We start from the raw sequence: 17301 nt of genomic DNA, 5'->3' as shown, positions 1-17301 counted from the left end.
CGGTAATCCACCCGATGAGACACACGAGTACGGTAATCCACCCGATGAGACACACGAGTACGGTAGTTCACCCAATGAGACACACGAGTACGGTAGTTCACCCGATGAGACACACGAGTACGGTAGTTCACCCGATGGGACACACGAGTACGGTAGTTCACCCGATGGGACACACGAGTACGGTAGTTTACCGGATGGGACACACGAGTACGGTAGTTCACCCGATGGGACACACGAGTACGGTAGTTCACCCGATGGGACACACGAGTACGGTAGTTCACCGGATGGGACACACGAGTACGGTAGTTCACCCGATGGGACACACGAGTACGGTAGTTCACCCGATGGGACACACGAGTACGGTAACCCAACCGATGAGACACACGAGTACGGTAACCCAACTCTTGATCGTTTTAGTTTTGATACGTGTTAAGCATATGAAAGTTTTTATCAAGTGTTCAGTTAACTGAATTAGTTTATATTATTATTAGGTTTCTCAGTTTATCAATAGTGCCTTGACTAGTTTAACAGAAGAAGAAGAAGAAGAAACATAATTTATTCAAGTGTCTAGCGATAAAAGTGTCATCGTTCGATGATTCAGAAGATGATCGCCCGGCCATCTTGGGCCTTTTAGACACCAGTGACAGTTGGTGCAATATATTAAAAGCAGTATAAGTGCTAAGTTAAGGAATTTACAATATATTGTTAAACAATTACATTAAAATATTATATAAAACAAAAATAAAGGTTGTTTTTCCAAAACATTGTTTGTTTTGTCTACCGAAACGTGAATCCTCTTAACCCCAACTTGCGAAACGTGGAGTGTGGGTGGGTCGATGAGTATAGTTGGAGGCTCCGTCCGTCCACCCGTATACATTCGTCACAAACTGGTGTTGATAACAATAGATAAAAATCCGCAATCCGTGTTTTCGTAAGATTTAGTTCTTAGGTGAATTTGCGGGATCCCCGACACCAATCGAATTTGGTGACCTTGAGGTCATTTTAAAGGTCACAACGAAGATATAACGGTTTTGCACATGTCAAGCTTGGTAGGCGAGAACTCAAGAAAGAATTCATGGATTTTGATCCAATCTTATGCCAAGGTGTATTGGCTGGATTCCCCCAGCACCTGTTGATTGGGGAACTTGTGTTAATTTTAAGTTCACAGCACATGTCTGACCTTTTCGGGCGAAAACACAAAGAACTTAGTTAAGCACCCCCGACACATCTCATGATTGAATGAGCCCCGATCATAACCCTTTGGAGCATATCTGATGCATGTTTGGTCGTCGTGTGCAACAAAGGGATCCTCGGAACCTGCCCCAATTGGAAGTTACTTTACACGAGGAATGACGTAGACTGCACCTTCAGAGGATCAGGAGGCTGACAGGGGGTATGAGGAGGAGAGTGCTGGCTGTCATACAGTCACATGGAAATTACACTCGGTATTGACCTTGAATCGTGTAAGACATGCAAAATGACATTTTAAATGTTCACAATCACCAATAAATTTCACATTAAAGATTCTTGTACAAACATGTTTTTGTATGAAAATCAGTGTTTTTATATTGTGACCAATTGTCATCATAAAATCAACATGAATTCCAATCATTTTGTCGTTTTTTTATGAGCCAAAGGATCATACGGGTCAGAAAAATCTCACGTTTTCCATTGTGGTCACCAAGACAAGTTTTATGTACGTGTTGAAAATCTATTATTGCAAATATAGCCATGTTTGTTACAAACACCTTTTCATTACGGATTTTCAAATTTTTGTTAGCAATTGTTTTCTATAATTTCATGTTAATTCTACCAGCTGTGAAATTATTTGTGTCACGTCTTAAAAATACCAGAAACTATTTGAGTTTGTTTGGATTATTAAAGTTAATTGTTTTTTCATTATGGAGTTAATTTCAATGTTGACGAAAGGACATATTTTACGAGCAATAGCTTTCAATAATTTCGTGTTAATTCTATTAAATTTACAGATAATAATAGTATCCAGCCAGATATGCTCAAAGAAATATAACTTCTTTTAACAATGACAGCACTGACTAATTCCAACGACTTATAGTGTAACATGAAACACTCATTTCACATTAAATTATCATGAAAATATAAATATTAACTATCTATATGCTTAAAGCTATTAGAAATGCATTGCTTAATTCGGAATGTGAACGACATCAAAACATAATACTTTTGTCTTCATTCTATCTTTTCTTCAATGACTGTGCATGATTGTGTGTGCTTGTGGCCGAGGGAACGGGGCTTTAACAGTTGTTGAGTTCTAACTATAGGTGGTCCGATTAATGATTTAGTGTAAATATACTTTCTGTGTTCTTTAAATGCATTTCGACTTAGGTACGGCATAAACAAAATATGACATTAACATTACAAATTTAAAGATTTTAACCTACAGAATAATTCTCACTAATGGGTTTTGTGGTTAATGTTGAACAACTCAGAGAAACAAACTCCGTATGATGGTTAACAGTTGGCACCCACCTTACCCTATTGACGACCTGTGACACCTCTTCATACCTGTCACGTGCATAGCTGACCTACATTGACGAACGTTGACCTTTATGACCCAACACTGCTGCTGTTACAGGTCATTGGCTCCCTCCCTCTGGAAGCAGTCTGCGTTCTGCTGTTTATTTTGTTGACACTTACATAGACAGATTCTTTAATACAAATGCATAAAATCGGTGATTTACAATGTGATTAGGTTGTCTGACAAAACATCCACTTGCACAGTTTCAGATCGATTGGATCATTGGATGAAGAGATATTTACAAAAAACCGGGTCCACATGCATTTCATGCCAAACTATAGGAGATAACTTAAAAAGATCTTGGTTTTCATCAGTCAGTGAATGTCCCAAATGTATTATATTTTATAAGGAGTTTAAACTTTGTTAAATGTTGAAAGATATTTGTGTTGTGATATTCCTATGTATTAAGAATTGCTATATCAATGTTTCAATATAACAATTTTAATATTGCTGTTGAATGTGGCAGGTGTAATGGAATTAAATACAACGAAAGACTAACCGCCTTTTGTCAAATCAGTGGTCAGCATTATATAGAACATGACTATCATGCACTATTTATCTGTAATGCCTATGATACACTTAGAACTAAATACATAACAAAGTTCACTAAAGAACCATATACTCGTTATTCATTTGTAAATCTTTTGCAATACAAAAATGATGATGTTATATACAATGTTGGCTTATGCTAGTTATATCATGCGCAGAAATTGATGGATTCCAGGATGAAGAGCTGCGCACTCTCATTAAACACAATGTCATTTGCCTGTATCATGGGCCAAACGCCTTATTACTGAATGAAAACTGTCTGGCCTAATTGTATAATTTGTTTCAAGGACTCGATCATACGTCGCCTTCTAAATACAGCAATGACGTGGAACCTGCCTTTGTTGGAAAGTTTTTCTTAAATAAAGACTTCGGGGATAAATGGAAGGTTATATTCGTGCCCATATCGTACTATCTTAACGGCCTAAATATCGGCATATTCCTTGCTCTAGTTCAGAAAATACGAAAACAGAGCCAGTTGTGTTGTAAACATGATATGACAAGGGCACTCATATTTATGTTCTATAACGCCGGCTGTATTCCAGCCATGAGAAATGTCGTCAAATAATGTCTAATAAAGGTTACCAACGTCCCACTAGATTCCATGGAAGCAAACATCACATTTATTTTCGAAACCAATAATAAAATGCACAACTTCACTGCCAGCTTAAATACTAATACTTAAATCTAATGTTGTATGTTAGATATACCCGTTAGAAAGACACACACACCCTCAACATGTATTTAAGTATGTCAGATATACCCGTTAGAAAGACACACACACCCTCAACATGTATTTAAGTATGTCAGATATTCCCGTTAGAAAGACACACCACCACCCCTCTATATATGTATACATATAAAAAACTCAACAGACTTTTGCCAAAACTTCAATAGAAACATCTTTGATTTTCCCATGATAAAATGAATTTGAAAGTTCTAAAATGTCTTTGATTAGTTTTAGGGATTATTTCACAAACTGTAAATGTGTAACCTTCGATCAACTGATACAGACGATATTTGGAGATTTTATATAGATTATATATCAGTACGAATATCAGTTCTAGTCATTTGTCTAAGAGCACACTTGATACTACGGTTATTGTATTTTCCATAAGTATTTATCAATCTGAAGGTCTCCCAATTCAACTGGTGTCCGCATATCCTCGCAATGCACCTTGGTACTATTTTTAAGCAAAATCTGTCAATTCTTGCTTGAGTTATCGCGCTAACAATCTTTATATTGTCAAAATCCTCAGATTTCTGCTGTGACCTTGCAAATTATCTCAAGGTGTCGGTGAATCTCCCCAATCCACCTTGGTACCAAATTTGAACAAAATCCAGCATTTCCCTCTTGAGTTATCGCGCTAACAAGCTTATATGATGTATGAAATGCAACGAAAAACGAACACACGCGTATTTACGAATGATTAAAACTGTTATAACAATTTACGTAGATATGTATAACATTTTACCGCAACAAAAATTATTACAATTTACGTCAATGTTTATTACAATTTGCGCATTACAATTTACGTCAAATTTTCTTACAATTTACGTCAAGTTTATTACAATTGCTGCAAGTATTACAATTTGCGTGTTTATTACAATATACGTCGTAACAGGCTGACTTTGTGTGAAATTAACTCCCTTGTAAAGTTGATTTTGGACGCTTATAGGACATTTATTGCACCTTGCCCTCGCCTTGTAGTTGCTAAAATCACAGAGATTCTGTCACAAATCATAAAGTTTCTGTCGTAAAAATAACAACGACTCCACTCTCACTGTAACCAAGTTCCCTACCAGGGCACTTGGAACACTGTCATACTTTGAATAACACTGCCACAAGACATTGTTTGTTTGCTGTGTAACGCCGCAATATTCCTGCTTAACAGTCAGAGAGAATGACCACCCGATCCCGTTAGTCGTCTCTCAATACAAGCATGGGTTGGTGAAGACCAGTTCTAACCGTGATCTTCACGGGTAGCCACATAACAACATGTGAACCAGCATAACTAAACACAAATAAAACCAACATTATTCAGTTTACCTATTGGAAAAAGGAATCGCAACATATACATACCTCCTGTATAAATCTCAGCAACGAGTAACACTATGAGATGCCTCAGCGACTCCTGTAAAATGTCCCTTTTTGTCTTTGCAAAGTGAATAGCGAATACGTTGCTGCTGCGCTTCGCTCGACTGATACACACGAACGCAACTTGACCTATTTTGAAACGGAGCCTCCCTACTAGTCTGTCTAACAGTCCCTGAACCATATCATTTTCCCTACAGCCTAGCCCTCCCTGCAATGCTGAAGCCCTAATTGAAGCAAAGCTAGAGTTCCCTAGGTTCTGGTCTCCCTGGGGTTCCTTTTTAATTTAAATGGGCATATTTGTTACAATCAAAATTATATATATATATATATATATATATTCAGAGACTAAACGTGAGTCTACATATATGACTCCAATCTCAACACTGCTCCGAAAACGCTGACGTGAGCGGGATGCTTATCTTAAGCAGTTACAGTGTACGCACGGTCACAGCTTCAGGTATAAAGCTCTTGTTTCAGTCACATGTACTCTGTTTGCGATTAAGGCTTGAGGTTATAAAATGTATCCTCGATCAAGGACGTTCCTTTTCTTCCCATGCACAGAACGCGCACTAACAAGCATCCGTGTAACGATGAACACTAAAAGTTCGTTTTTTACACTTGAATATTTGCCCAACAGGCAAATACATAATGAATACTATAGTTTGGCATGAAATGCATGTGGACCCGGTTTTTTGTAAATATCTCTTCATCCAATGACCCAATCGATCTCAAACTGTGCAAGTGGATGTTTTGTCAGACAACCTATTCACATTGTAAATCACCGATTTTAAGCATTTGTATTAAAGAATCTGTCTATGTAAGTGTCAACAAAATCAACAGCAGAACGCAGAATGCTTGCAGAGGGAGGGAGCCAATGACCTGTAACAGCGGCAGTGTTGGGTCATAAAGGTCAACGTTCGTCAATGTAGGTCAGCTATGCACGTGACAGGTATGAAGAGGTGTTCATTTCTAGCAAATAGCCGGCGAATGACATCTCTGATGACCCTGATGTCAAAAGAATCTAACTTTGGATTCCTACCTTTTTGTACAAGGTTTTGTTTATTGGTTGTTGGTTTATTTTTCACAATTTTTAGCACGATGTTTTTTTTCATGCGAAGAGCAAAAGTTGTACGTTTCATGTAATCCGACACCTTATAAATCGGTTTGCTACGTTTGCTCTCTTTTTTAACAAAATTCAACACATTTCTAATTAAACGTTTAGCATCATCTGAATAAGCTTTCATGATGACAGCTAGAAGTAGTCAATGTGAATGATCCAAACGGTCTATCACTGTGGGTCTACTCCCATTTGTGAGAACTCCCAGTTGTGAGACAGTGGAGTAGGTAATTAGCAAAGAAAACACACCTTACTCCCCTATCTGATAGAATGGATTAACCCCAGCTGATTATGAATTAGCTGTTTAACTGAATCTTGTGGAGGTAACTTAATGAAACTCTAAAAGTTAAGTAATTAACCTACTCAGGTAAATGGCTTTAAAAAATAAAAACTTTGTGTAGGTAACGTCGTGATCATTTGAAAGAGAAATTAATTTACCTACTCCGATTTACGTGTTTGAAAAATCTAGCAATAACTGTTGTAACTATAATTAATCCAAATGTATTTATTAACCTTTGACTGCTCTTTCTGATCACCATCATGGCAGGCCTTCAACAAGTAGAATATATCACCAGTTCACGATAATCTTCAGGGGCGGATACAGCTTTTTGAGAAAGGGGGGGGTGCACTCTATTGAGAAAAGGGAGGGTGCTCACTTCATTTTCACCCAAGTTTCAATGGTCATTTAATAAACTTTCAGGACAAAGGGCCCCCCCCCCCCCCCCCCCCCCCTCTGGATCCGCCTATGATCTTTTTCAGTATTTCAGTATCTATTGAAAACAATAAATGCTCTTCAACGAACAATGTCTTCTGTGTTACTTAACTCATTAATAAACTATGCCTCCTGCGGGTACTCTTCAGCAACAGGGCTGTTCCCACTTTCATTGTAGGGTTGGGGAAGCACCACCTGTGTGCACTGAACCATTAATTAATGTGTCTCACAACTGGGAGTTCTCACAAATGGGAGGACACCTCACTGTGCAGTGCACAGGTAACTATCATGAACTGCACGTGCATTGACCTTTATGACCCAACACTGCCGCTGTTACAGGTCATTGGCTCCCTCCCTCTGCAAGCATTCTGCGTTCTGCTGTTGATTTTGTTGACACTTACATAGACAGATTCTTTAATACAAATGCATAAAATCGGTGATTTACAATGTGATTAGGTTGTCTGACAAAACATCCACTTGCACAGTTTCAGATCGATTGGGTCATTGGATGAAGAGATATTTACGAAAAACCGGGTCCACATGCATTTCATGCCAAACTATATACATGTATGTCAGTTTCGGGTATATTCTGACATGTGAGTGAGATTACGTCTACGCCGCTTTAAGCTATATTCCAGCAATATCACGGCGGGACACCAGGGATAGGTTTCACACATTTTACTCATGTGGGGGATCGAACCCTTGTCTTCGGCGTGACGAGCGGGCGCTTTAACAACTGGACTATCCCACCGCCCTCTGACATGTGGATGTGAGGTGAGGTGAGGTGAAATTGGGTTTAACGTCGTGCTTGAGAATATTTCGCCCATATGACGACGTGCATGCGTGTGTATGTGTATGTGCGGCTGCTTGTACTAGCCCAGACTTAGCTGGTTTTATAGTGCTAGCCCACTGAGATACCATGCCGCAGTGAAGCATGAATACCCCACTCAGACACATTATACTGACTCCGAGCCGACCAGTCCTTGATGTACCCATTAACGCCGAGCGCCAGGCAGGGACCAACAAGTACCATATTTTAACGTCTTTTGGTATGACGCGGTCGGGGATCGAACACGCTACCTTCCGCTCTCCAGGCGGACGCTCTAACCACTACACCACGGAGGCGGTCTGACGTGGATGTGAAGTGTTGGGATATGAGATTGTAGTTTGTACACAAATTGAAAATCATGAAGACTGGGGTATCAGTTAACTCTTGGACGAATGACCGCTTTATAAATTGAGCTTGGATGACATCCCATACAAGAAAAATGTACAGCAAATTATGTTGAAAATATTTGTTGAATATTTTCAACATGCCAAACTCTAGATACCAAAAGGCCGAAATGTCATGGTATGCGAGTGTTGAATGGATTTGATGGACAAAAAGGGATTATATCCGTTGACTCACATCTACAGCCTCTAGTTTAGAATTGATCTTCAGTAACCCATGCTTGTCGTAAGAGGCGACTAACGGGATCGGGTGGTCAAGCTCGCTGACTTGGTTGACACATGTCATCGTTTCCCAATTGCTCATGCTGTTGATCACTGGATTGTCTGGTCCAGACTCTATTATTTACAGACCGCTGCCATATAGCTGGAATATTGCTGAGCGTGGCGTAAAACTAAACTCACTCACTCTAGGTTTAGGCTTCGCTTGTAGGGAATCAAACCCCGGTCTTCGGCGTGACGACCGAACGTTTTATCCGCATGGCTCCTCTACTGCCATGTTCAGTTTGGATAAACAAGTGGGTTGGAGATGCTTTTCAGCCTTTCTTCAGATTATATAAGAGAGACACAGAGACTGTGTTATTGAATAATTCTTCAGTGTTCCTCAAACTAGAGGAGATTGCAATTTACTTACTTCGTTGTTTGCAAATACTTGCTATCTACGTAAACCTCTAGGTTTGTAAATGACGGGTTTGTCAAGCTTTATTGTGCTGTAGTATTGTGCTGTTCTTGCAAACGTGCAAATTGATTTACAATGAGATAACTCTTTGAAGCTCTCATAAATCACTTTTCTTTCGCATTTGTGAACACTGCGTGTATTCATGTTATTCTTTTTAAGGGAATGTGAAGATGTATACTTTCTGGGAGCCGTTATTTTATGTTTATGTATGTGTGGGTATATACTTTATCATCTCCACATTTACTTTACATAACCTATAATACTAAAAAAGGCTGGACCATGAAAACAAGTTGACTAGGCTGTTAGGTGTATAATCGTTGTACGATCATATAATACTCAAATGTGTTTACTTTAGAAGTTTTTAACTGTTTTGTATCTAAACGATTTATTTGTTAAGCCAAAGCGTGTTAAAAACTTGACTTTGTTTGCACTGTGTAGTTGTCGTAGCACAACACAAACAGCAGGGATTCCAACAGAAAACATGTCAGTTTTCATACATGTGAACCTTGCATAAATGCACAACTGAAATATGATCAGACACCCGGTGTCTTGGAAAAGGGTGAACAAGTCCTGCTCTACTCTTACGTGGAGCACTCTTCACTCGCACAGTTTGAAAACAATGAATTCTACAATCTATGACTCATGCATGTTGCTGTATTTACTAAACCAAAATGACAAAATAGTTAAAGATTCAAGTCTATAACATGTTTGGATTGGCCAATGTGATTATAGTAATAGATTGTGATAAATCAGAAATAACGGTAACGCACAGTGACTAGCTGATTTCATTGCCCTTTTTAAATTTACAAGGTTTGGTTAACTAATCAATACCCTAGGAAGAATATGCCAATGTGATTATAGTAATAGATTGTGGGGTAGCCTAGTGGTTAAAGCGTTGGCTCGTCACGCCGAAGACCCGGGTTCGATTCCCCACATGGGTACAATGTGTGAAGCCCATTTCTGGTGTCCCCCGCCGTGATGTTGCTGGAATATCGCTAAAAGCGGCGTAAAACCCAACTCACTCACTCACTCATGTTACGACTATGAGATCCTGCCCCTGTAATATGGTACAGATCATTTGCTTGTCTGCACAAAACATGACAAATTCTTGTCGCTTTGGAACTTAAACATTTTCCTGAACATAACAAACCCTTGATTTGTTCCTGAAAGTATCCTGTCGCAGAGAGTTGTGCAAGTCGATAAATCGTCATATGTTTTCTGGAGGAGTCATCACAATGGCGAATGAATAACAATTCCTCTTATAATCAGGCCTTGTAAGTCCTGTGGGAGATTTTACTGAAAGCGACTTCGAGTTATAAGTACTGTTGTGGACGATCGCACTTGAGAGCGACGGTGACTTCCAGTAAAACGTACTGTTGTGATCTATCGCACTTGAGAGCGACGGTGATTTCGAGTAATACGTATGTTGTGATCTATCGCACTTGACTTCGGTGACTTCGAGTAATACGTACAGCTGTGATCTATCACACTTGAGAGCGAAGATGACTTCGAGTAATACGTACTGTTGTGAACTATCGCACTTGAGAGCGAAGATGACTTCGAGTAATACGTACTGTAGTGAACTATCGCACTTGAGCTAATCATTATATCATAGACTATAAATTACTATTATTGTAGCTATCAGTATTTCAAATATGCTACAACGTATCTTTTAGATATTTCATTTAGTTTGACACTATCGGGAAATAATGTGGCTTGTGGCGAATTTTCATATATTGAAGTGATTACTGGTGGAAGAATTAATAGTGCAGGTTCTGGAATTGGCTGGAGTCTTACTTTCAGGGATCGAATTATTCTGCCCTGCATCTTCGAGTAAATTAACATGAAGAATCAGATTTCGTATGGTTCTGTTATTGTCTTATATATAATAAAAGAATAACTTCAACACCTACTACCACTGCATCACATGTCCACGTTTACAAGAGCAAAGAATTACAAAGCTATGTGCCTGAATTCATTTCTTGTGTGTAATCGTGCGATTTTGCTCACAATACATTGACAAATTATTCGGGTTATGAGTTAAATCTTGTCATGATACCTATAAACATACTTTCATTCATTTACAACCTCCAAACTTGAAACAAAACAACATGAATTTTGTGCACAATTAGAAATTCTCGCCCATGGGCGAGATATTTTCAATTTTTAATATCGCCCTAATTTTGTCAAATCCTTTGTCAGAAAGTGGCCACAGTGCGGAGAGTTTCTGGACTTTCGTGTTTCCAGAATTTAATTGTGACGTGTTTTCCTATGTTCTGCACGCCATGTCTGTATATGCTCTAGATATAATAACCGCAGTAAACGAAACTCGCAAGTCATGACGCAATTCTACGTGTTACTTCATTCGTAGATCTAACAACGATAGGTAAGTGTTTCAGAGATCGTTCCACAGATGTAAATAATCATTGTTGCGCTGTTTCTTCATGGAGCCTCTGGTTTTTACGTCACGCGACAACAGTTTCATGTTTGTTTAGTTCAGTTCCAACCAAAGTACAGTCGAGCACCGTTGTCTCGATATTCATGGGACCATGAAAAAAGATCGAGTTATCCGAACTTCGAGACATCCGACCAGAATATATCACATATCACTATCAAAGAAAACAAATCGCTTCTCAGTATGTTTTGATTCGAAACTATAACCCCTTATCAGTAGTGTTTAGTCGTAACAGTGCGTACTTCCTAATCAATTGCTTCTTAATTAATCGACCCGTGAAGATCCGGGGTAGAATAGGTCTTCAGCAACCCATGTGCTTGCCATAACAAGGCGACTATCTTGTCGTAAGAGGCGACTAACGGGATCGGGTGGTCAGTTTCGCTGACTTGGTTGACAAATGTCATCGGTTCCCAATTGCGCAGATCGATGCTCATGCTGTTGATCACTGGATTGTCTGGTCCAGACTCGATTATTTACAGACCGCCGCCATATAGCTGGAATATTGCTGAGTGCGGCGTAAAACTAAACTCACTCACCCACTCTTAATTAATCCTAATTAAATAACAAACAAGTGACACCTTCAACTCAATTAGCCCCAATTAGTTTACACTACCGCACCCCTTTGATTCATGCCGGACCGTGTGGAAACAACCTCAGTTCAGAGGGATACTTGCCTATGAAAGGTAGGTGTATATGGAGTTTCTTTGCAAATATCGAGTTAAAAGGGTAATTTTGCTTGTTGGGACCATTTTGCCGGGACCGAGATGTTATATCGAGACAACCGAGATATCGAGTTATCAGAGTTCGACACAACGGTGCTCGACTGTATTTCAAACATTCCACTTTCTACAATTACATGAATGTGATGTGATAATTGTACAGACTTATAACCGGAAACGGACAGTGAATGGCAACCGTTTGATCAAGAAACACGAAAGACAAACATGAAGTTTATTTATTATTGTTAAACATTCAGAAAACATAAACATGTTGGGGCTTATACAATACACAGATAAGAAAACTCTGAGTTTGTGGCAAGAGAAGACCCGCATGACTTTACTGGGAGGATGCTTGTAATATTGGCTGTAATTGATGGTATGCTTGAAGTGAGGGTACACAAGGAAAGGAACAATTTCGGAATGGTATCATTCATCAAACATTTGACAAAAAAAGAAATACCATAATATTCCTCAAGCGTTCATACATTAGTCTGAAGTGCTTCCTTCAGGTTGAAACGTTAGTGTTGTCTGTAACCACAGAAGAAGAATGATATAGCTCTTCTCAAGGTAGTTTTGTTACTTTCATGCTCTCAACTGCTAAGTGACATAATGTCTTTAGTCGTGTAGGATATGCATGAAGAGATGACGGAAACAGCTCTGCTTTTCTGTGACCATATATAAAACAAAGCACATTGTACACACTTATGTCTGAGGAATTGTCATGAAAAGGTAGAAACATGCAAAATGAGATCAAGTTGGTTCTTAACACGGATTTGAACGGTAGCTGAATTAACTCAGTGCGTGTAAGCTTAATGTTGGAAGAAAGTAGGAATTGATGCAGTTCAGCATCCTTTGAAACCCTATGTCAAGGGTTGGTGCTGGCAGACCAAGGATTCGGTTTGAGGTTTGCGAACATTGATCATTAATCATTGGGGCAGCTCAGATGACTGACACCATTGTACCATAGTGAACGTAAATGCCAACACTGGCGAGGGGGAATAAGACCATTATTTATGAAAATAGCAATAAGCTGATTAAGCCGTTCTGGAGAGCCTTTCACGGCGTTATACATAGCAGTATACGCTTGTACACATGTAGCTGCTGCTGAATATCATGCTTAATGATATTCATATTTGCAATAATTATTATATGTAGATAATACATAAGTGTCATCCTTTCATTTCAAATACAATAGTAACAAAATCCAAAATACAATATACACAATCATCACAGCTCCAAGATCAACATGTTACATATTTTAAAAAAGACTTGTCTTAATAGAAACTTACATATTATGACGTTAACGTGTTTGCAACAGGTCTGCATACTTTCATTGTGGTGACCTACTTGGATGGCTAGAGTTCACACAGAGACAAAACCAACACACTGACATACATTGTACTCTGCTGACACTCTTTATGTCTTCTCTACTGAATGCTATACCGTAGACATGCTAAATGTTCACTTCAGGGCTCGATTTATGGAAGGGCGCTGGGGTAGCCTAGTGGTTAAAGCGTCCGCTCATCACACCAAAGGCCTGGGTTCGATTCCCCACGTGTGTGCAATATGTGAAGCCCATTTATGTCATCCCCCGCCGTGATATTGCTAAAAGCGGCGTAAAACTCTACTCACTCGCTCACGATTTAAGGAAATGAAAACTACTTGCACCAGGTGGCGCCTTATGTACTGACGTTGCTTCACCTGCTGTTCAATATGTAATTATATATAATGCTTGAGTTTTGATATTGATTACTTAGAACATCACTATAACAGAATTATTCTGTGTTTGATAAGATCAGTTTGCCTTACTTTGTAATTTCATGATATGAAAATTAACAGTCATTCAATCAGTGGAGTCATCGGAGCCACTCCTCCAAGGCAGTTCCTCGTCATTCTTTTTCCAGCTACGTCTGTGGTCTTTGAACAGCAAATATAAACATGCACTTGGTGCACGTAGGTATAAATATGAAGTTGCATTCAGCACAATTGCAAGTTCTAAATTTTTAAATCGAGCCCAGATAATGATGTTGAAACATACAGTAAGACAGATGATACAGCTTGATATATCATCCTGACAAAGGTTCTGTTGTTTTGAGCAGGAATATTAAGCAGGTGCCCACTGAAGAAGACTATTATGAAGAAGTAGAATGCATATTGAGGCATATCCGATCATTCGCGACAACACATTGTCTTGGAACATCGATCAAAGAAACTACATGAATAGGTCGTTTTTAATAGGAACATTCATATCAAGACAAACTGGGTTGATGTGTATATAAAAAATGGAAACTGATGTATACATATCAATGACTGAATACACCAGAGAATGCACTCACAAAGACTTATATTCGTCCTCGACCAAGGTGAAATTAACATTTTGACACCCTTTGTATTTCATTTTTTCACCCCCGTTCACAAGTGAATGTAACTAACACGTGTTACATATGTTATAAAGCAATACTGAATATTTCGCTCCATTTAGCGATCCCGTGATAAGTTGAAAATGGCTACATTCGTTGATGGACCCAGACATGTCACTCATAGTACCTTCTTTTTCTTCTTTCTTAGTTTATGGTGACTATTTAAAACGATCACCATTTCCAGTTTCAGAATATCGGCTCCTTTGAAAGGATAGCATGCCTTGTGATTAGCAGTTGAAATCGCGAGAGATCTCGCAGACCGTTTTATTATTCTATTCACGTAGCAACGCACTAGTTAATGAAGTGTCATATAATATCCACTGTCTTGCACATGTTCTTCAAGTTATGCGCCCATACCGTGTTCAACAACGCTTTGCACATAATGCTTAAACCTCTTCAAACTGTCATTTTGAAAGAACCCCATCATTTGTACAATCATAGTTCGTGCGAACATACCGAATCACCGATGAATTTTGTTTGTTGTTGTTCGTTCTTGAAAATGGATATTGTTCCAGTCACATTCCAATGTAATGAATAATGTATAATGTTGTCCTATGACGGCGAAGATGTCTAACGTATACCTTTGCATACACTTCAACAAAACCACTTCTTGAACAAACATGAAAAACACAAAATGGTTATGACAAGGAAGGTCAAATAAGTCACACAGTATAAATGCATGTTAAATACAGTTTCTTTAAGAAACAACAAATTCGACAAAATGTTTCATAAAAACAAGAAAGGAAACACGCACTTCTGGAAACTAAGAAAGTATGGTGAAGTTTCATTCAGGACTATAAGTCTTGATCCTCAAAGGATAGTATTGCCCCAAACAAGATCAGTGTTATCCTCCCTGTCCCTCCTTCGTTGACGTAGTCTTTGCTACAGTATTGTTCACGCTATTCTTCATCTTGATGTTGATGTTCCCCTCGTTGCTGCCTGCCGTTCATGTTGACTTTCATTTTCACTTACTCAAGCCCATAGTCTTGGACGATCTTTTCGGAATAAATTTTGGTGTGACATTTTCACGTGATGGAGTAACAATACTCCGAGACGTCGTGCTCCTCGTAATACAGAAATTGGAATCCATAGAACTTCATCTGAAATCACAAACAAGCTCACAGAACTCCTTATTAATAACATTCTTCGTTCTCCGAGTCATTAGCCAAATGCATGGGAAGCACTATTTACGGCAATGGAGTTTCTGGTATTGGATTTAACTCTGCAGAGGTGTGCCATTTGTTGAAGTTGCCCTAAGAAACAGAACCATTTCTTTGATGATATTGGTAAGCAATGGTGAGAAATGATAGCATTCCCCTGTTTGCATGTGGTGTTTGCTTATCTATTTTCCAAATGTCAGCTTGAATCAAATATCATTGGTGTTCATTTAAACTATTTCATTCAGGTTTGAATGATGTCAAAGCCTGGAAGGAAAGCAACCATTTCATCATGTTGTGATCCATTATCTTGTAAAAGATACTTGTTTTTGGTCGCGTCTGTGTACTTATTTGATGTCAATCTCACCATGCTGTTGATCACCAGTTGGACATTGATCTACCAGGAATCTCATTCTGTTGTATGGCACTCACTGGAATCCATCCCATGCCATCGATAGAGGCCTGTTGATGGAGATAAAATCTCCATTAGGGCTCTGTGATGGATGTACACACAGACCCATTACTGCAGCACTTGATACAGATTGTGTATACACAAAGTTATTTCCATTCTGAATACCACAGCTCATACTTGAGCTGTCTGAGTGGCGGGTTGTTCCAGTAGGGCAGGATATGCAGACCCTTTCGTGAACACCAGGTGAGCACTGATTTTCAGTGACCAATTCAAATAATTTTCACTGCTGTTACGCCATTGGAATCTCCATCGTTCGATAACCGAGACAACATCTCTGACGTGGACGATTATATTTGCATTTGCAGACAAAACAGCACAGACGTGTTCCAATTATTCTCCTTCTCAACATGGCTGTTAAAATGACCATATCCACTCATATCCTGGTTCAGCGTTTGTACCTAAACGCATGGCTATATAACCACATGGTCATCAGCATGCGTTCCTCTGAACATCATCCCATCAGCGACATCACACTCTACATCACAATCTAACAGGGTGTCTGGATATTTCCCAGGGATTCGGGACTCACACATTAGGAAAGACTGTCGGGTAGTTTGTTTCAATGGAAGAATCGTTAGTTTCACACCTCCTCTGGTTCTGGTTCTTTGTTATAAATCGTCTTTTCCCTATAGATGACCTCCTCGCTCTCCCTGTCTATCAGTAGTAAGATGGCGGACCCGAACATGAAGATGGCTGACCCCCAGCCTACACCGTACGCCCAGCCGAACTCCCATTTGTGATGAGAGCGTTCGTGACTTACTTCCTCCAGAAACTTCACTGGGAAGATGATGAGAGCGATGACTTCAAACAAGGCTGAAACATGAAAGAAATGATTTTAGTGTATGTTTATTGTTTAACGCCATACGCCAATTTTTATGTGAAATATTTCATAAGCACACCGATGCAAAAGTATCGTATGATCGGTTCTTCATTGTTGACGCCTGGTAATATTTTGTTTTGTTATTGTTTAACGTCGCACGCAGCAATATTCAAGCTATATGGTAGCGGTCTGTAAATAACAGACCAGACAAAGCAGTGATCAACAGCATGGGCATCGATCTACGCGATTGGGACACGATGTGCCAATCAATTCACAAGCCTGCCGGCCCGATCCCGTTAGTACCCGTTACGACAAGCATGTT

General features: G+C 39.3%; 1 protein-coding gene across 2 annotated transcripts in view; it reads right to left on the bottom strand.

The window, feature by feature from the left end:
* Positions 1-13666: 13666 nt before the first annotated feature.
* Positions 13667-17301, bottom strand: part of LOC124287258 (transmembrane protein 47-like) — a 106792-nt gene continuing 103157 nt past the window's right edge. For both annotated transcript variants that reach the window (XM_046723753.1, XM_046723754.1), the window contains one exon: positions 13667-16972. In XM_046723753.1, the coding sequence (XP_046579709.1) occupies positions 16740-16972 (233 nt within the window). In that variant the 3' untranslated portion in view covers positions 13667-16739. The remainder of the gene's footprint in view (positions 16973-17301) is intronic.

The sequence above is a fragment of the Haliotis rubra genome, unplaced genomic scaffold (assembly GCF_003918875.1).
Source record: "Haliotis rubra isolate DU_JTF1 unplaced genomic scaffold, ASM391887v1 Scf4, whole genome shotgun sequence".
NCBI lineage: Eukaryota > Metazoa > Mollusca > Gastropoda > Lepetellida > Haliotidae > Haliotis > Haliotis rubra.
The sequence above is the reverse complement of the archived record's forward strand: the minus strand, read 5'-3'. Positions and strand labels throughout refer to the sequence as shown.